A 20,855-nucleotide genomic window follows, 5' to 3' on the forward strand; every position below is an offset into this window, starting at 1 on the left:
TGCTGAACCACGATGGCCAGAGAAGAATGGAAAAGAAGAGCTAAAATTGAGAAATTGGAAAAAAAGGAAAGAAAAAAAGGAAAAAGGAAAGAAAAAGGAAAAAAAACCCTGGATTTTAGAAAGACAGATTAACTGCAGAGAACGAAAGAGACGGAAAAGGCAAAGGTGACTGACTACCTTCCGTTTTTCAAAATTTGTCTAGAAGATTAAAAACCAAAGGGGAACCATTAACAGACTCTGAGTAGCGAAAGTTGAAGTGGGAATGAAACTATAAGAAAGTAAGTTTCACTTTGAGTAAATGGTTTTTGAGGTAAAATATCGAAGTAATGCTGTTCTGTGAATGGTCTGACACAAAAGGCGGGAGCACAGACAAGGAAGGGCACCATTTATATCCTCCCTTGCGCTCTCTCACCTACTCACCCAACCACCAGACATAGCTGAGTACTACTAAGTGGCTGGCCCCGTGGGTAGGGACACTTGGGGGACTGCAAAACAGAACACTGAGTTGACAGTTGTAGCTAGTTGATAAACTTGCTAAGAAAAGGAATACAGAAAGATAATTTTAAGCAGAGGGAGGGGATATAAAGCTTTGAGAAAACAGTATTTGGAGAGAGGAGAGTGGAAGAAGAGTCCTCAGAGGAGACAAAAGGGGTGATAAGAACTAAAGAACTGTGAGGGGTCAGGACCACGTGAGGCAATGTAGAAGAAAGTTTCAAGGAGAGTAGGTTCCCTCAAACAGTAAGTTCTATATAGCAAAAAGTTTCAGTTTCTTCCAAAAAGTCCTTATAAAGTAAGCTTAAGACAATGAATTATGCAACAGTAATATTAATTCAATGGTTGGGAGAATAATAAAAATAACTTTATTCTTATAAGCACATTTAAGGATGCTACTTTGGTTGCCACTAAAGTAGTTCTAAAATCCATTTCAACTCTAATATTCTATAATTTTGTGCATTTGACATATTTGTGTTCTTTATGGATACATTTCCTAGCATAACTTGACCACTTCTGATAGTTGTCAGAAGCACATCATCTGTTAAGACTAGATTTCTAACTCAAGCCGTTGCTCTACTGCAATATACTGAGTTATCAGAAGCTGACTATCAAGAGAATGAGAAGAGACGGGGATGGTAGAAACAGATATATCCCAAGATGAGATTTCCGGCATGCTTCTTCATATTTTCTGTAAGAGAGTCTTTGCTCTCTCAAAGACACTCACCTTGAAAAGAACAGATGCTTTTTCTGAGGCAATATTCAAGTTTTTAAAATCTAATACTTATTAATTTCAGGAAAATAATTTCAAAAAATAAAGAGAAGAAAACTTACCATAGAGCTACCCTATGGCCCAGCAATTGTACTACTGGGTATTTACCCCAAAGATACAGATGTAGTGAAAAGAAGGGCCATATGCACCCCAATGTTCATAGCAACAATGTCCACAACAGCCAAACTGTGGAAGATGCTGAGATGCCCTTCAACAGATGAATGGAAAAAAGAAGATGGGATGTACACAATGGGATTTTACTCAGACATCAGAAAGGATGAATACCCAGCTTATAGATCAATATGGATGGGACTGGAGACGATTATGGTAAGTGAAGTAATTCAAGCAGAGAAAGTCAATTATCATATAACCATATGATCACTCATTTGTGGAACATAAGGAATAGCATGGAGGACCTTAGGAGAAGGAAGGGAAAAATGGAGGGAGGAAAATCGGAGGGGGGAGATGAACCATGAGAGACTATGGATGCCGAGAAACAAACTGAGGGTTTTAGAGCGGAGGGGGGTGGGGGAATGGGTGAGCTGGTGATGGGTATTAAGGAGGGCACGTATCGCGTGGAGCACTGGGTGTTATACGCAAACAATGAATCATGGAACACTGCATCAAAACTAATGATGTCCTGTATGTTCTGTATGGTGACTAACATAATAAAAAAAAAAAAAAGAAAGAAAAAAATTTATGAGGAAAATATAAATCAAATAACTTCTAAGGAAGCTCCCACATTGGCTTGACAAGATAAAAAAAAAAAAAATGAAGCAAAGGAGCACAATTATACTAGGGCTTTTGAGAACAAGCTATGTTTTGTGATCTTGGGATTATGAATGATACATCATTATAAAACTGATTCTAACACAAAAGATAAAAATAGGTACCAACTGTGGTATTCCCTAAATTACTTAAAACAAAATAACCCCCCCAAATTTATCTCCCTTATTTAAAGGATATATGTTGAAAAGGATAGCTCTTTTTGTTCAGTTAATCCGAAAGCATGGAATAGCTTCAAGCTTCTCCCCAGTAAGGTTATAGGGCATTCACACAATGATTCAGATGAGTACTTTTATTCTACTCTCATGTGTATTGGTAGAATAGTATAATTTGGTAGACTAATTTGCATAGGCTTCCAAAATTAGATAGTCCAAGGGAAATTACGTGTGTGTAAAATGAATTGTATATATGTTATTTATTGTTCAACTTTCTTTATACTAAATTTGTAGTTTATGCTTGGAGCAACCAATTACATGCTTGTTAAATCTGACAAACATCCGAAAGAGCAATAAACAGGAAGGAGTAGATTCCTACCAAAGTATGCTAAAGACACACTTCTTCAGTCTTTAAAGAGCTACACCACTGGGACAAAAATAGTAACTAAAATTTAAGGCTGACAAATGCAATAAATAAGCTATAGCTCAGTTTATACCATTAAGAGAATACTGAACTGCAAGGTCTAGAAAAGGAACTGAACTCTGCTGGAATGTTTCCGAGAGGCAATTTAACATGGTTTCAGAATCCAGCTGAAACACAGAACACTTTAACTGACAAATACTGCCTAAAAAGACTATGGGGGCCCTAATTTAATTCTAGAAAGCTGGAAAGTAAGGAGAAGAGAAATACGCGTGGGCTCCAATGAGAGCCATTTAGTTGTACAAGGATGTCATGAAATCCCAGGATTATACCTTTTAGAGAAGGCAATGAAAAACTGAAAAGAGTCATGAGGTAACAGAAAATTACAGGCTTGGTGGTAAATAAATATCAATGTCTTACACATACTGAATAACCAAAAAACTAACTGTTTGGTGTACATGTATATTAGAAATATAAGACATTCTAATACAAAACACTCTCCTGACATCTGTAACTTTTATTTAAACTTCTTAGACTGTTTCTACAGTTGGAAAAACTGAGGTGGCAAATCCTTTCTGTAAAAAACACTCACAGAGACACACACAGGCAGCAAACTGAGCTCTCTAGAGTAAAAAAGGTAAAGTACAAGTCAAAGAATAATTACCAATAAATAACAGCTTGAGTAGCTTTACGTAATTTCACGGATATCTCACGTGATTATTTCATCCTCAGGCTACAAGTCATTACCTACTACCCACGCCAGTTAGTCTGTGTCTATCTCACGGACACCGAGCTGCTCCAGCACACGGATTACTCGTAGGACCGCTGGGTGGCGCCCAGCCATGATTCTGACCAGTAGGATGGCTGTGGGGAGCAAGTTATCTTTTTTTTTTTTTTAAATATTTTATTTATTTATTTGACAGAGAGAAAGAGCATAAGCAGAGGAAGCAGCAGGCAGAGGGAGAGGGAGAAGCAGGCTTCCCGCTGAGCAAGGGAGGCCGATGCGGGGCTGGATCCCAGGGCCCTGGGATCGTGACCTGAGCTGAAGGCAGGGGCTTAATGACTGAGCCACCCAGGAGCCCCTGGGGGCAAGTTATCTTATAATAATAGTTACTATTATTATTATCTTATAATAACAACTATCATTATTATTATTACTTATAATATGGATTTTAGGCCAGAGGATGCACTTTCCACATGCATGATCTATCTAATTATCACAACAACCCTGTAAAGAAGCTTTCAGCAACTGAGTTCTGCTAATGAGAAAATTGTGATCAGAAGGATTAAGGCACTGCTTGGAGACTGGGTTATCAAGCAGAAGCCTACAGATGAGATCTCAGATGCTCACAGCCCGAGTTCAGGTCTTTCCATTAAACGCAGCTGCCCGCAGGTCCTGCCGGACTAAAGCTCAAGTGTCATTTCCTGAAAAGTCAAAAATGGCGGAGCGTATCATATCAGGGAGAAGTCACGTACGTAGGGATTACTGGGTAACACTAGACCCCAAACTACTCTGCAAACAGCTTTATTTTTAACTGAGAAGCTTTTATTTCACATGAAGTACCATAAAAATCTCCTCCACAAACCGTTACTTCAGGACAGTGCACATATATACACGCTGCAGCCGGGCTGGTGCCAGGACCGCTGGATGAACACCACCCAACACAATGTGACTAGTGTTTTGCCACCTTAACAGAGAAATGAGGACCAGAGCCCGACCTTTTCATTATACTATCCAGCCAAGGCTTACTATGACATGAGTAAAAAAGGGACTTTTGAAAGATAGATTTATATATCTAGAGATATTAAAAATATTATATTTACCCTTTAGTTAAAAGAAGACAAAGTAGCTTTTAAAATTTTTATATTGTAGCTAACACTGGTCCTCATTTTAAATCTACTAATTGAGAATGAGATAAAATACTGATTTGACATGATTACTGACAATGGATTACATGGTATACAAATGGCATTAGATAAAATTATTTTTTAGAGCAGAGATTCTCAATGGGGAGGATGATCTTACCTACTGCCAACTGGGAATCACTGTGTCACAGGGATGTTATGGGGCAGGGAGAGGGGAGAGGTAAGTGTTGTACAGGCAAAACCCACGGCAACCAAAAAAGGTCAAGAAACCAAAAAAGTAAAGGCTTTAGTGAATAACACTTATGACTACTGAGTGAATAGTCATTGACTCATAGATATCTGATTTTTGAATTTGTAAAGTTTAATACCAGAAGGACTTTTAGTGACTCAAAAAACCCACCTAGGGGTGCCTGGGTGGCTCAGTGGGTTAAAGCCTCTGCTTTCGGCTCAGGTCATGATCCCAGGGTCCTGGGATCGATCCCCCACATCGGGCTCTCTGCTCAGCAGGGAGCCTGCTTCCCCCTCTCTCTCTGCCTGCCTCTCTGCCTACTTGTGATCTCTGTCAAATAAATAAATAAAATCTAAAAAAAAAACAAAACCACCTATACAAAGGGGAAAAAAAACCTACTATAAACACATTAACTAGCCTGTTAACATTCTGTAGTAGAAGGATGGGATCAACCAGGTTGATCAAAACCTCTATCACATGCCCTCTTACACAGCCTGGAGAATTTTCTGTTCATTTTTACTTCGATAAATTCGTTTCATTTACAAAGAGCTTAGCAGTAGGAATGTGATAACAAACACCGTAACATGGAAAGAGAGATGAAACAAAAAATGTCCATTATTTTTCTCACACGGAGTTAGGAGATGATGGTGAAGTAAGTATGAAACGGAACAGCGGGCCTCTGTTCTGGACCCTGGTTGCACGGCACCTCCCTTCAGCTAAGCGCAAGGTAGCTTCAAGGCAACACAGAACAAGGCTGACCTGCATACTACATTACTGTTTAGCCACTGTGCGTTTATTTCTCTCATACTAGTCACCAAAGGACACACACGTGTAAGTAACATCTCAACGCCTTTCCTATCAGGAGACTAGGAATTAAAAGGTAAACTACTGGGGCGCCTGGGTGGCTCAGTGGGTTAGGCCGCTGCCTTCGGCTCAGGTCATGATCCCAGGTCCTGGGTTCGAGCCCCGCATCGGGCTTTCTGCTCAGCGGGGAGCCTGCTTCCTCCTCTCTCTCTGCCTGCCTCTCTGCTTACTTGTGGTTTCTCTCTGTCAAATAAATAAATAAAATCTTTAAAAAAAAAAAAAAGGTAAACTACTTTTGAATTAAGTTTTATTTTCTCTGCTTTCTGTGACAGCGGTGAAGACGGTGGCAGTTAAAGACTGACCAGATAGAACTTATCTACAACCACAATGTGTAAAATGTATCGAAAAACACACAGATCCACGTAGTCTACACAACAGGTAGTGTAAGTCTTACTAGGTTAGGTCTATTGCCCACATCTATCCTTACTCCTTCGTAGATTTGTACGAAGTAAAAAGACTCTGCTTTGTGGCTCCTGGATGGCTCAGTGGGTTAAGCCTCTGCCTTCGGCTCACGTCATGATCTCGGGGTCCCATGTTGGGCTCTCTGCTCAGCAGGGAGTGCTTCTCCCTTCCCCTCTGCCTGCCTCTCTGCCTACTTGTGACTCTCTCTCTCTCTCTCTGTCAAATAAATAAATAAATCTTTTAAAAAAAAAAAAAGGCTCTGCTTTAAGTTCTACTGATCCCATCAGCTTTATAAACTCCTAACTGAAGCAGCAGCAGAGGGATTCGAGGGACAGACGACAGAGAGAAGGATCATGCTACAAAGTGAAAATTAATCTCCAAATGACAGACAAGTAAAAAAACAAAAAACAAAAAAAAAAAAACGTAACTGTATATGTAGTATGTTAGCAGTAAATATTTAGCATGCCTGGTCCTTAGGAGAAATATATGCTTTACAGTGAAACTGGCCACCTTTTTTGAAGGAAGGTTAGAAGAAAATTCTACTAAATTTGAGAAGAGATAATCATCTTGGGAAAGGTAACTTTACTGCAGTTTCAAGAGGATTTCAGTACTAATCGTATATTTATTAAATCTGACAAGTTTTAATTAATTTATGTTACATTGGGAAATTTTCTGTTTGTCCAACTCAAATTGCACTGTTTGCCTTCCTTAAAAGTATTCCCACAGACTGTCATCTCTCTGAAACACTGGTTTTTGCAGAGGGCTTATGAGAAGATGAGGACATTCCTCATGGAGGCCAATGGAAAAGAGTAAGAGAATATGAAATCACAATGATTACTTTTTGATTATAGTTTGTTAGGCTTCTGCAGATCCAGAAACTGTCCTCATCCATACGGATTCCAACTGTGAGACCCCTGGTATGTATAATCCAGCATCTATGGGGTTTTATAGTTGAACAGGGAATAAGTGAATGAACAGAAAAGCACATGGACATTTATCCTGTGTGATTGTTCCTGCGTGATTTAGGGCTAAGTGGGCCTTGGTGATTTCTGGACAGTCAGTTTCAACAAATGTCATCAAGGCACCACGGTCCCCTCCTCTTGCTCTTGCAGCTGATGATTCCAGTTACAGTGCTTTGAGAATGGCTCTGGACTTCCACTGTAGGCCTTCAGTGAGACAATCAAATTCTATGAAACCACATGTACCAATGGCTCGATCGTTTACTTGGCTATTTTTAAGATTCTGATGATAAACAAAAGCAAGCATAATTTCCATGCCCACAAACAAACAGCTTCCTCAATTTTAGAGTTTCTAAAATCTACTTGGGGGAGAGTTAAGATCTATTATCTGTATCAGTAAATACTAAATGAGCAGCAGTTACACATCTATTCCTGTGCTAGAGAATGTGAGAAGAGCAGAGAGCTATGAAGAGCACAGCCCTTAGCCAAAGCATAGTTGAGCGTGGGAAGGCTGGAAACACTCTGAATAGTAAGATTCAAATAGTGCTACATTATGCTGTGGTTACGTATCTACTTACTTCCTGCACAGTATGCATTTGATAAAAGAGTAAATGTCAGGGAAGTTTTCCAGACTGGAACTTTAGCATGCTCACCCCGTAGGACGCTGCATTATGAAGAGGAATTAGACCACCTTTGTCTTGGGCATTAACGTCTGCTCCATGCTCCAGAAGATACTCAGCTACTTCCAGATTATTGTAGCCTGCTATTAGAGTGAAAAAGGCAAACATGTTAGACTAAGAAAATATACCGATATTTTTATCTATGTCTATAAAGAATGACCAGAAAAATGTTAGGATTTTAGATACTTTTTGCTTTAAAAGCTAATACTCCTCTCACATAACTAAGAGCCTTTACAATTAGAAATTATATAAAATTAGGTCAATCAAAAGCATTTTACTATTTCTGCTCAGCATTTCTTTCATCTTCTGGTAAACTGTATCAGCTATCCAAGAACGGCCAATGGGCTTTGGATGAGCCACTGACACTTACCTGCCAGGTGCAGAGGGGTTGAGTTCCTGCCCTGGGTGTCCCTGCAGTTGATGTTGTCCGGCGTGCACAGCTTCTGCACCCTTGCCAGGCAGCCCTTCTTGGCGGCATCCAGCAAGGCGGCGTCGCCTCTCAGCAAGTCCTGGATATCTGTGTCTCCCTCCTTTACCAGATCTAATGGTGTATTTCCATCTCGGTTCTTTTTGGTTGGATCTGCTCCATGCTAAAACAGCAACAGTAAGACAAAACAGACAAACAAACAAAACCAAATGGGGTTTGTATTTTCTATAGTAGCTTTTCTAAGGTTTATTTTTAACTTCATCTTCACTCACCCAAGGGAAGATATCTATTTTGTATGCATTTGGGGCAGGGGGTGGGGGAGGCCATATCTGATACCATGAAAGTGGTGGGACAAGAATTCTATTTATGTTTAACCCGCATAAGTTTTTCTCTAGTTAAAAAGGAAAAGACAAAAAACAATATGTCTGATTATTTTTCACATCTTTTAATTTAAAAAAACACAAAATCATCAAGTTAGTTTAATAAAACTACCAGTTTCTACTATTTCATTAGTATCCCCCAAATTTACATGCATAAATTTGTCTAAAGATTACTTTATATTTTAATACCACTCTAATATTAAAGTTCTTGTAAGATATATGTTTAATAATGAGCAATGAGTTTGTTAATAATAACATAGCTGCTAAGAAAAAAAATCAATGTTGATTAAAACTCTTGTTTCTCCTAGTACAATGTTTTCTCACATTAGTACCATAAGTACTGGATAAGCAGTGCAAACTGATGCAACTCTTTCCAAAACCTACCCTGATGAACTGTGATGAATTGAACTTAATCAAATCAGTTCAGAAAGGCACTTCAGACACTACTCAAAGCTATGTAAGTATCATACCACACTTAAATATCCCCCTAAAATAGAAAATGGAAGCAGTCTTTATAGCACTTCTTATACTTAATAATTTACTGTGATGTAATTCTACATGCTAACCAAAAAATAAATATAATTACTTTATATTTTATAATTTTTAAAATTACATACTTTTAAAAGGAGCTTGCAGATTTCATATTTTCCTTTAGCTGCTGCTTCATGCAGAGGGGTAAATTTCCATAAGTCCGCCACATTGACAGAAGCCCCATGCCTTACTAAAAGCTCAGCTACCTCATAGTGTCCATATGAACAAGCATTATGTAGGGGTACCAAGCCACTAAACAAAAGAAAATTATTTTAAAGACATATAACAGATCTTCGTGTTAAAATGATACTCATAATAAAAATAACGTAATTCTTGTACAGCAGTGACTATACCGAACACTCACTTCAAAAGAAAGAATACCCCTCTGGTCTTGAAGATATAGTCATCCATTTCCAAATAAGGATTAACAATTTCAAAAACATCCCTTTCAATATAAGGATTTTTTCCCTAGTTTCTTGGTGATGGATAGAAATTTCACAGCCATCCTACGCTTAAAACACATACAGATACACCCACAGAAAAGCTCCATCACAATACTTTAAATTCAGGTTTCATCGATATTAAGAGCAACACTACAAAGTGACTTCAGGAATAATCTAATCAGGAACTGGCTTTTAATCAACTCAGCTTTTCTTCCATTTGGGTTTTCCTAATGAAAACTGTATGCTTATAAAATATACAATGCAATTTAACTAGTTTATTTAGGCAAGTTTTACCTTTTGTCTTTGGTTTTTATTTCTTAATTCCTAATAATTCAGTAGTGGTTTCTATGCATGGATTTAAATATTTAAGTGTCATATAGTGAAAACTCAAAAAGCCAAGTGATACAGAAACTTCAGTATTCAGTAAGGGAAACAGTGACAGCAACCATAAACTCCAGCCCGATGAGAAAAATCTAGCTGCCTCAACTTATGAGCAAACTAGTTTGAGATAACTCTGAGCTCTGGTTGGAAGGCAGCTGGCATTCGAAAAAGATAGAAAGGGATTCCAATAAAAAAAGAGTGAATCAAAAGGATAAGCCTAAGTTGCACTTAAAACATGACAAAAACAAGGTATCAAATGCCTTTTTACTAAGGGATCAGTTTTTTTTTTGTTTGTTTTTGTTTTTTTATGTTTTGAGACCAAAAATACTAAGTGCTAACTAAAATGGGCAATGGAGGGATGTCTGGGTGGCTCAGTCGGTTGGGTCGCTGCCCTCGGCTCAGGTCATGATCCCAGGGCCCTGGGATCGAGTCCCGCATGGGGCTCCTTGCTCAGTGGGGAGCTTGTTTCTCTCTCTACCTCTGCCTGCCACTCTGCCTGCTTGAGCTCTCTTGCTCTCTATCTCTCTGACAAATAAATAAATAAATAAATAAATAAATAAAAATAAAATAAAATAAAATCTTAAAAAAATAAAATGGGCAATGGAAACAACTACTGGTTGCTCTCCAGAGTGCTACAACACTTGGAAAGAGCTGGTGCTATTATTACTGAATATTCAAGTCTGATGTGCCCGTTTTAAAAGATAAATAAATCCGTAATGGTTAACTGAAGTCTAAATTGTATGGTTTAATTCCACAGTACTCTGATATGTAATTGCACAGAAAAGTGCTTGCTTACTTCTATTTTGAGATGATATGAAATTAACTCAGAATATGGAAGCTCATTTCAGTTAAAACTTCCTTCTCGCATTTTTAAACAGCTGCTGTGACTGCTTTAAACTCTGTCTAGATAAATTAAAATAATTTAGTAAACTAATATAAAAAGTATAGAATATCTGAATTAGTGAAAATAAAATTATACGTCTATTAATACCAATGACTTTGGGATGGATGGCTTCTTTTGGGAAGAGATCATATATTTTAAATAGCAAAAAAGAAAAAAGGACAAACAATAAATTACAAACTGTATAAACACATTCATGCAATGCAGTAAAATACTATTGCAGGCATTAAAAAGATGAGATGAACAATTAAGTACCGATACGGAAAGGCATTCGAGATACACTCCTGGGTGAGAACGCAAACTGCAGAGCAGGCTACGTGTACGTGGAATGGCGTCATCATTTAAGTTAAAAACAAGCACTCCCGCCACAAGAGCATCTGAACTGATTTATACTTTTAGAAAAATCTGGAGGAGTATCAGAAAGTGTTCACGTAATCTTCAGAAGGTGGGGTGATAGGGATTTTCATTTGCTATACTGTACATTTCTATTAGATACCTTAAATTTTAAAAAACACGTATTACTTTTTTAAGAGTGAAAAAATATCTAGGACTTCAAAAAATATTTTTAAAAAATTTGCAAGTCCCAAACACTAAATTCTAACACATACCCTTTGTCTTTGGCGTGGACGTCGGCACCGTGGTGTAGAAGGTACTCCACGACAGACACGCGATTGTAGCCTGCTGCAAAGTGTAAAGGGGTAGAATGCCGGCCTTCCAGATCTCTGCAGTTCACATTCTGAGGGCTGCAAAGTTGCTTTAATGACATACACACACACACACACACACACAAACACACACACACAAACACAAAAAGAACATCAATATTTATTCCCACGTTTTGCTCCAAAATACTGCAGGCATCTTGGATAAGCTGTCATTTCCTAATGAATATTTATTTCTAAAGATTAGATAATGCAAGTGATATTTAAAAATCAGCACTCTGCTTGGCTTCACAGTGTCTACAAATATTTTTACGGCTTACAGAGCAATTTCATCTTTTTTTTTTTTAACATTTCCTGGCCAAAATCCTCATCAAAAAGAAAAACTCATAATAAAGCAAGACTCTCCATGGCAAATGATGCCTTCGTCTTTCATCTCATTGTGAATTGGAGTGTTTCAGCACAAGCTCGATTCCGTCTGCTTACAGAGCAGCGGGAAGCAAAGAAAGGACCGGCAGGTTGCACCGCTGGCAGTGACAGATGAATTTTAATAATACATCAATAATAATTCACAATTTCTAAAGAATCTCATATTTTTTCAGCGAGAGAACTATTATCTATCTGTGAAGTTGACCATTATCTCCTTCTTACAGATAAAATAGACCAATGCTCAAATAGGGCTAAGCAGCTCGTCCTTTCACAGAGTTGGTAAGGTAAAGGGTACAACAAAGGCTCAAACTTGGTTTTCCCTATTCGTATTCTTTGGATCTTTCTGCTACATGCTTGCTTACTTTCCTAATTGCCCTCATTCAGGGAAGGGATGCAAAGAAAGGTAACGGAAAGAATAGTCAAAAAACCCAGAGAAAACAGTGACATTTTCTGGCCTACAAGGTAGGATGGCTGGGCTTTCCAGGCGTCTGACAATCTTGCTGCCACTCTTGCCACTGTAATGGGCTCTTATTATACAAAAACCAAAAGCCTGGGAGGCACCTGTTTCTACTGACTTCCTGAGTCGGGGCTTTCCCATTGGTAGGGTAAGAGCAAGACTTGGCAGGTGGTACAGTGCATACAGGATGGAGAGCTGGGCCGCAGGGAGAGCCTACAGTCTCACCAGCTCTATGTGGAAAAGCCCTGACTCTAGAATCTGAAGAGCCACTGTCATCTGGCCAGGTCAAATATCTTACCCTTTCGCGACAATGAGTCTGTGGCTACCTAATATGTAAATTATAGAATCAAAAACCAAAATGAAATAGAAGCGAATAAATTAATACATAAAACTAGAGAGCACAAAAATTGTTAGTAAACACCTTCTACTGGTAGCTTACATGATTGAAACTGCTTCTTGGTGCTGCTGGGTTTTCTTCAGGCTCTTATATTCTAACTCCCCCCCCCACACACACAGAGAATATCAGCAAAACAGGGATGTGGTATGGAATGACACACAACTCATTTTGCCAGGTTACAAAAATAAAAGCCCATTCTGCTTAAGAAACATTCACTTTCTAGTATTTGGAAGTTCTTTATTCCCTATCCAATTTCAATTTCCTTTTGAATGCCAAAGCAAATTTACATTCTTCCTACCTGATTTTCATAATTTCAAATACTTTACTGAGCAAACAGCCTTTTCTTCTAATTCCTAATAATTTAATACTCTCTGAAGCCTCTAGGGAAGGAAATTTACCATGCTTAATTCTCAGTTAATTTGTGCTTTGCTTTTCTTCTGCCACTTCCATTCCATTCATAAAAATATAGTCGGCCTTTATTGTGAAGGCCGACTGTACAACTGGGAGGTGTGACACAAATGCTTTTTTAGGAAACGTGAAAGCTAGAGATTTGCCTATCAGTATATACAAAACACATGGAATTAAAAACTACAAATTAGGACGCCTGGGTGGCTCAGTTGGTTGAGCAGCTGCCTTCGGCCCAGGTCATGATCCCAGCGTCCTGGGATCGAGTCCCACATCAGACTCCTTGCTTGGCAGGGAGCCTGCTTTTCCCTCTGCCTCTGCCTGCCATTCTGTCTGCCTGTGCTCGCTCTCTCTCCCTCTCTCGCTCTGACAAATAAATAAATAAAATCTTTAAAAAAAAAAAAAACCAGGGGCGCCTGGGTGGCTCAGTGGGTTAAGCTGCTGCCTTCGGCTCAGGTCATGATCCCAGGTCCTGGGTTCGAGCCCCACATCGGGCTTTCTGCTCAGCAGGGAGCCTGCTTCCTCCTCTCTCTCTGCCTGCCTCTCTGCTTACTTGTGATTTCTCTCTGTCAAATAAATAAATAAAATCTTTAAAAAAAAAAACAAACCAAAAAACCTACAAATTAAGAAAATACTAAACTATTAATTTAATGATCATGGGTACATGCAGCAAGGCTGGTGAGATTATCATGCCATGATGTAGAAAAGGAGTCCTGATCACTTTTATATTTAAAGATATTCTTTTATTAGCATATATTTCAAATGGCAAAAAGTATATGTAATTTTAATTAAGGAAAAAAGTATATAGTTTTAGATCTAAGACAACTTTAAAATTTCTCCCCAGTTGGCTATTATAACTGAAGTTTACTGTTTTTCTTTAAATAACAGATGTTCTTGTAAGATGGAAGAGATGTTAGAAGTGGCCACATACTGAAACAAAAAAAAAATTTCTAGGTAACACAGCTTGAAAGAGTTTACTGTATTTTCTTTCTTTTCTTCTTCTTTTTCTTTTAAGATTTTATTTATTTGAGAGAGGAAGACTATGAACAGGGGGAAGGGCAGAGGCAGAGGGACAAGCAGACTTCCCACTGACTGGGAAGACCAGTAAGGGAAAATTATTTGGTGAATGGAAAGTGAGATTTAGGGATAAGATCTAAGCTATGGATTTTTCTTTGTTTTCAGATAAGAAAAAAGTATCTCCTTGTTTTAATTCATATCTATCTCATCCTAAGCTACATTTAAATAAATTCGAGGGGCGCCTGGGTGGCTCAGTGGGTTAAAGCCTCTGCCTTCAGCTCAGGTCATGATTCCATGGTCCTGGCTGGGATGGTGTTCCACATCGGGCTCAGCAGGGAGCCTGCTTCCCTTCCTGTCTCTCTGCCTGCCACTCTGCCTACTTGTGATCTCTGCCTGTCAAATAAATAAAAATGAATAAATAAATAAATTCGAAGACACACAAATCCTTCTCCATCCCTACTATTCTAGTCTTCAAATTTTCTGGCCCACACTTGGCCTTTCTTCAAAAAAGAAAGAAAGAGGGGCGCCTGGGTGGCTCAGGTCATGATCTCAGGGTCCTGGGATCGAGCCCCGCATCGGGCTCTCTGCTCAGCAGGGAGCCTGCTTCCTCCTCTCTCTGCCTGCCTCTCTGCCTGCTTGTGATCTCTCTCTGTCAAATAAATAAATAAAATCTTTAAAAAAAAAAAGAAAGACAGACAGACAAACTATTAAGACCAACACCTAAATAAGAACAAAACCCCTATCTCTTCCTATCTTCATCCCTATCTTCAACCCTACATAAGTGATTGCAGACAGGAAGTATCTGTTCTTAAAAAGGATATTTAGTATCAGAATATCATTTTATATTTGAAAAAAATTACATCTATAATTTAATGTTAATGTTTATAATTTAATGTTTCTATACCACAAATAAAGGCTGTTAAAATTTTCCTGGCAAGCAGAGTTACATAGAAAAGAAAATCCAGGAGCACCTGTGAGGCTCAGTTGGTTAAGCGTCTGCCTTCAGCTTGGGTCATGACCCTGGAGTCCCGGGATCAAGCCCTGCATCAGGCTCCCTGCTCAGCAGGGAATCTGCTTCTCCTGCTGCCCCTCACCTCGATTGTGCTCTTCCTCTCATTTTCTTTTACTCTCTCTCTCAAATAAAAAAAAAGAAAGAAAAAGAATTGTTTTTCTTAAATAGAAAAAAAGGAAGAAAATCCATCTTCGGTATTTATGTTAATTCCGAATGGATGCAGGATCATAAGAGCAATTTCCTAGAGCAACAGTGAGAATCTCTTAGAAAAGTTGAAGAAATATTGTTTCGAACTTTATTGTGTAATATATTACCAGGGCTTGAACTAGCTTAGACATTTATGAATGTGGCCACAAATAACACTTTCATTAATATCAGTGGAAATAAAAGAGTTTTCATAGACCCAGAAGGAAAGTAGCTAAAGCAGTTTAATGGATATAATAAAGCACATACTAGAAAATCCTTCCTGTTTAAAGAGCTCTCCTGTTTATGAATCTACTTTGTTCATCCCTTTTATTATTTGGATTTGAATAGTTTCACTTAGGAACTTAAAATGAATTGGTTAGCAAAGTTTCAACGGCGCTACCCAGGATTCTAAAAGCACTGATTTACCTTCACAGTTTCCAAGTCTCCAGCTTTAGATGCCTCTAGGAGTCGATAGTCAACATCAGAAGTGCGTATAGGTGTACTTTCTAAATAAAAGAGAGGAAAGGTTACTCCTGTTGGTTTTTAAGGAATCACAGAATTAAGAAGGAAAAATTATTTGGTGAATGGAAAGAGAGATTAAGGGGTAAGAAATTCCTGAGATCTAAGCTATGGATTCTTCTTTGTTTTCAGTTAAGAAAAAAGTGCCTTCTTGTTTCAATTCATATCTATCTCGTCTTAAGCTACATTTAAATAAATTCTAAGACACACAAATCCTTCTCCATCCCTACTATTCAAGTCTTCACATTTTCTGGCCAACACTTGGCAAAAGGGAATAAAGAAACATAGGAGCAGGATATCAAAAACATCTTCATGATACTTTGGTCTTACAAATGCGGTAGCAAAGCTTTACCATAGATTTTGTTGTGTAAATCGAGGGAAGGCACTCAACTTTCAGGACTTAATGTTTAGCTTTTTTCTTTTTGGCCTGGACTTCCTCAATATAAACAGAGGGACTACTCCCCAAATCAGTGGTCTCAGAAAATATAATCAGTGTACAAAAGGGCCTACTAAATAAAGAAATTTGTTTAATTCACATTTATTGAATGGCTTCGGAGAAATGCAGTTAAAAATGTCTGTACAATTGGGAGGTGTGACACAAATGCTAAATAGACTATAATCAGATGAGGCTGCTAGATGCAGAAGTACGAGGCTAACAAATTAAGTGTTTCAATTAATACAATATAAACAAACCAAAAATTCATTATACATTGGCTCAAATTAAAAAATTTTCAAAGGAAACAACATATGTCACTCAAAATATGTTTGTGGACGTTATGGGTGGCCTTTATAACGCACATTCACGTAACCCAAAAGGAGTGAAGTCCAGGAGACTTGGATTTTGATTAGTACTGGTGACAATGGACAAATCATTTAATAGGTTAGCTTTTGCTCCTATAAACTAAGTTTTAGTTTAAGGTTTCCCTTAAATACTCTTTGGATTTAAGACTACATTATCTTATGATCAAAGATGCCTTTCTTGAGTCCACTGTCTACATGGGAAGATCAAGTGATGTTATGAAAAGGTTTTAGATTTCAGAAGAAATACTTTGGCTCTTTCCAGTCTAAAGTGCTTCCTTCAGGAGACTGGCTTTTACAGAACTGGTTAGGAGAACTCGTCCATAAAATAGAAACTGTGTTTATTTAGTCATGATAATACATAGCAGATAAAATGCTAAGATTAAAGCGAGGAGAGAGTATTTCATATGATGAAGTATCTTTTTGAAACATCAATAAATATTTTCTTCAGAAGAGTTCATTATTTGTTAGTCTGCGGAGCTGTGGAGGAAAGAAATCAGGTCCTGCTCGTCTTCATGTTCCTTTTCACAGAGAACATCCAGAAAGCATTTGCTGAACTGACTTCCATGCTAGTCTGTACTGGGTCAGTGTGTTTGGCCCGTCACTGCTCTTCCTTCGGCTGCCTTTATTCTGTTCTTTCTGGTCTAATTTGCCTCCATTCTTGCTGTGCATGCCACCGCTGCATTTATGGGTGAGAAAGTCCGTGTGTATATTACGTCTCTATGACAGTGACTCTGGCAGTTGAGAAAATGCACTGAAACATCCTTTGGATATCTATAGGTAATAGTTTTCGCTTATCATTTCAACAAAATAAAATGACAATTGTTTATGTATATGGAGTTGGACCTTTGGATATTTTCAGATTCTAGCATCTGAGGGATACAAATAAGGCTAAATGTTTTAATTCTATGAACTATTTGAAATTGGCACACTGGTCTTGATGCAGACTACTTGCAAACGGTATAATTTTACAATCAAGTAAAAATTTTTATGCAAATACAAGAATGCTTCTGAGAACCATGGAGAAATCCTTACTCCTAGTCAGAGTCGAAAGTAGTTATTTAAAGATATTGATTAATTACTATACAAATTATAGAGTTTTGCATCCATTATAAGTCCTGAACAGGCTTAGAACAGATTCATTTTTAGAAACAATGTGAACAAAGTATTAGCTGAAAGGATATATATACACCCCAGAAACTTTGTACAAAGAGATGCAGAATTAAAAGAAGGACATAAAAATGAAGTTAAAAGGGAGGGGCGCCTGGGTGGCTCAGTGGGTTAAGCCGCTGCCTTCGGCTCAGGTCATAATCTCAGGGTCCTGGGATCGAGTCCCGCATCGGGCTCTCTGCTTGACAGGGAGCCTGCTCCTCTCACTCTCTCTCTCTCTATCTGCCTGCCTCTCTGTCTACTTGTATAAAAAAAAAAAAAAAAAAAAAAAAAAAAAGAAGAAGAAATGAAGTTAAAAGGGAATATAAGTAAAAGAAGAGTAGCTGATATGCAAAGTACTACATTAGTAAAAAGTGCAAGAAAAGTACTATATTAGTAAAAACTGTAAGAAAAGAATTCAGAATGTTTTAACCTTATAAATTCTTTTATAAGCACACTGGCTTTTGTAGAATATGAAATTAAAGATTTTACCTCGAGTCAAAGGTTAAAGATGAGCTTCTAATTTTTTCTCCTATTCTATTCTGGCTCACCAGAATAAGGAAAGGAGAAAGGAAAGGAAAAGGGAGAGGGGAGGGGAGGGGAGAGAAGGGGAGGGAAAAGGACGGGAAGGAATGGGAAAGGGAAAAGGAAAGGAAAAGGAAGGGAAGGGAAGGGAAGGAACCCCAAACCTAAAGTTTCAAAGACTGGAAGGCAGTTGTTATTTTTGTAAAACAATTATTTTATTATTGTTATTTTTTAATCCCCTAAGATTAGCTGTTTACTGGACTGGCAATAGGCCGTACTGGCTTATTTCAATGTGTAAATGTAAATGGGGATTTCAGTGTTTAATTTGGCTACTACAAATCCTTACCTCTATAAATGATTAGGTAAAAATAACGGGATAACTATATTGGAATACAGTCAGAATTATTTCATGCCAAGGTCAAGTCTAAAATTGCTGTTTAAAAGAACTGCCTGTGATGCTGGAAATAGTCTTTATCTGTTAATATAGGAGCCACTAGTCATGTGGACAGAGCAGGTATAGAGAAAGCATGTCTGGAGAAAAAGGCCAAATCTTCCGAAAGGAGGTTTTAAAATGCTGGTTTATAAAAGCTGCTATCTGATGTCAATTTTGATGTAAATACTGCCAAGAGTTTACAATTCAAACTCCATTAATGTAAACTATTTGCAACTACTGACCTCAGAGCAGGAAGCACAGGTCTTTAAAAGTGGGTCTTAAACCTGGTATCAACAGGTGTATTTAAATACATCTTTAAAACGTTACCCGGAACAGAATACCAGTAACTTAGTATACAACCTATATGACTGCTGCATTTTTTTTTCCTAAGAAAACAAAATGTTTATTATTTTGATGTAAGAGAGCTAAGGCTATTTAAATGTTGCCAGACTTTTTTGTCCATGACCCACAATAAAACACAGTAGGTTAAACCACCTTCAATTCCCAATAACCTGGCTGTGTCTTTCCTACAGAAATGGCTACTTCGTATGCCCAACCTAACGTACTTTATGTTGGGACTCAATACACAAAATGAATACACACACATATGTATATATAAACATAAAACCAAACATTCTGATATTAATGTATCTGTACGTGTGTGCACATCTGTGTATACACATATAAATGTATAGATCTGATAAAAAAAAAGTTGTGTAAACCCATATTTATCCTAATTCTGTGTCATAATTAAATCTCTTCATGGCTGTATTTTACTTTAGAAAGACAGAAGTTACATTGACCATTTCAAAAACTGAACTCTGATATTTTCTACTCTGTTCTATTTTTTATAATGTTGGTTACAACCCACTAAATTGATTTTGCAGATCACTACTGGGATACAACTCCCAGCCTGAAAATGACTGCTGCATTCTTTAGGGAGTCATTACACATATAACCTGGGATGGATGAGTTAATGTAGGTAAAATCAGAAAGTTCAGCTAGTACATGGACCACAGACTATAGATACACCAGTTTCTCATAGAAATATTAGTTTAAAAAATTATATCTTTTTCCAAACAAAAAAACAATTCCTATTTTCAAAACCTTTCTAAGAGCAACATTTTATCATACAATTCTACTATTTGTACTATTTTTCCAGATCAATAAAGAATATTAAGAATTAAATCCAAAAGTTCTGGCATGTCCTATGTTACACATTTAATTACCTGTATAATGTTTTATATTCCAAACAAACTTTTAAGAAGAATTACCAAAATAATTGAATAAAATATTTCACTTGTGATTCAGTATTTAATTTTATCTTTTACCAGAAGTCATATGTTCTAATTACACTGACTTAGAAGGCATTTAAAAAGCATTAATGGATCTAGTCTGCTTATTCAATCCTTTCTTCTCCATTTTGTCAATTATCTCTAAAATTATGCATAATATTATTAGAAATTTTGATGTGATAGCTGTTTGCCCGATTTATGGTTACAAATTATAAAATCTAACTTAAAATCCAACACTAAATGGTTCTTGGTAAAAGTGTAAAAAAAATTTAGAATGTTTTAATAAAAATCACACTTTTTAGAAATTATATTAGAATTTACTGAGAAGGCTGAAAAAGTTTCTAATCAAAGCATGATACTATCCCCTCTTTAAGCAAATGTTCTATTGCTCCATTGGAACAGGAAGTTAAATGAAATCATGTTTTTCATACTTCAAGCTTGCAATCCTGTAATAGGAAATTTCATTCCTCTAGATCTTTTCAATTTTGATGTAAAGGTGTTCTAGACAGGGCTTACTTCAAATGTCTCTAGATCACCATTTAAGACTAAAGAAGAATGATACCAAAAAAAGAAAAAAAAAAAAAAAAAGAATGATACTATCTACGAATGAGCTGGCATGAGGAAAAGTAAATTCCAATTAATAGCTTTTAAAACGTGACACAGATATTCTGATTCAGCTCTAACAATACATATATGAGCTCCACAAGCCTAGAAAGTTCTCTATTTCAGAATATAGTTGTGATTCTCAGCTGTGCTATACTTTTGCGGGGCTCTTGAGAAATTTGTGGGGCTTATTTTTGTCTTCTAGTGTTGTTTTATCCAAGCTATTACTATTACAATAATTATAAATTATTTTATGTTAACTTACTGTCATTTTCGCTTTAT

At 37.4% G+C, this 20,855-nt stretch overlaps 1 protein-coding gene across 1 annotated transcript in view; it reads right to left on the reverse strand.

Moving 5' to 3' along the window:
* TNKS (tankyrase) overlaps positions 1 to 20,855 on the reverse strand; it is a 206,006-nt gene that overhangs the window by 29,376 nt on the left and 155,775 nt on the right. Inside the window, exons 13-17 of the mRNA XM_047715636.1 lie at positions 15,678 to 15,757; positions 11,298 to 11,443; positions 9,051 to 9,216; positions 7,997 to 8,216; positions 7,600 to 7,709 (exon numbers count right to left, since the gene is read on the reverse strand). Of these exons, the coding sequence (XP_047571592.1) occupies positions 7,600 to 7,709; positions 7,997 to 8,216; positions 9,051 to 9,216; positions 11,298 to 11,443; positions 15,678 to 15,757 (722 nt within the window). The remainder of the gene's footprint in view (positions 1 to 7,599; positions 7,710 to 7,996; positions 8,217 to 9,050; positions 9,217 to 11,297; positions 11,444 to 15,677; positions 15,758 to 20,855) is intronic.

This window comes from Lutra lutra, chromosome 2, assembly GCF_902655055.1.
Source record: "Lutra lutra chromosome 2, mLutLut1.2, whole genome shotgun sequence".
NCBI classification, from domain to species: domain Eukaryota; kingdom Metazoa; phylum Chordata; class Mammalia; order Carnivora; family Mustelidae; genus Lutra; species Lutra lutra.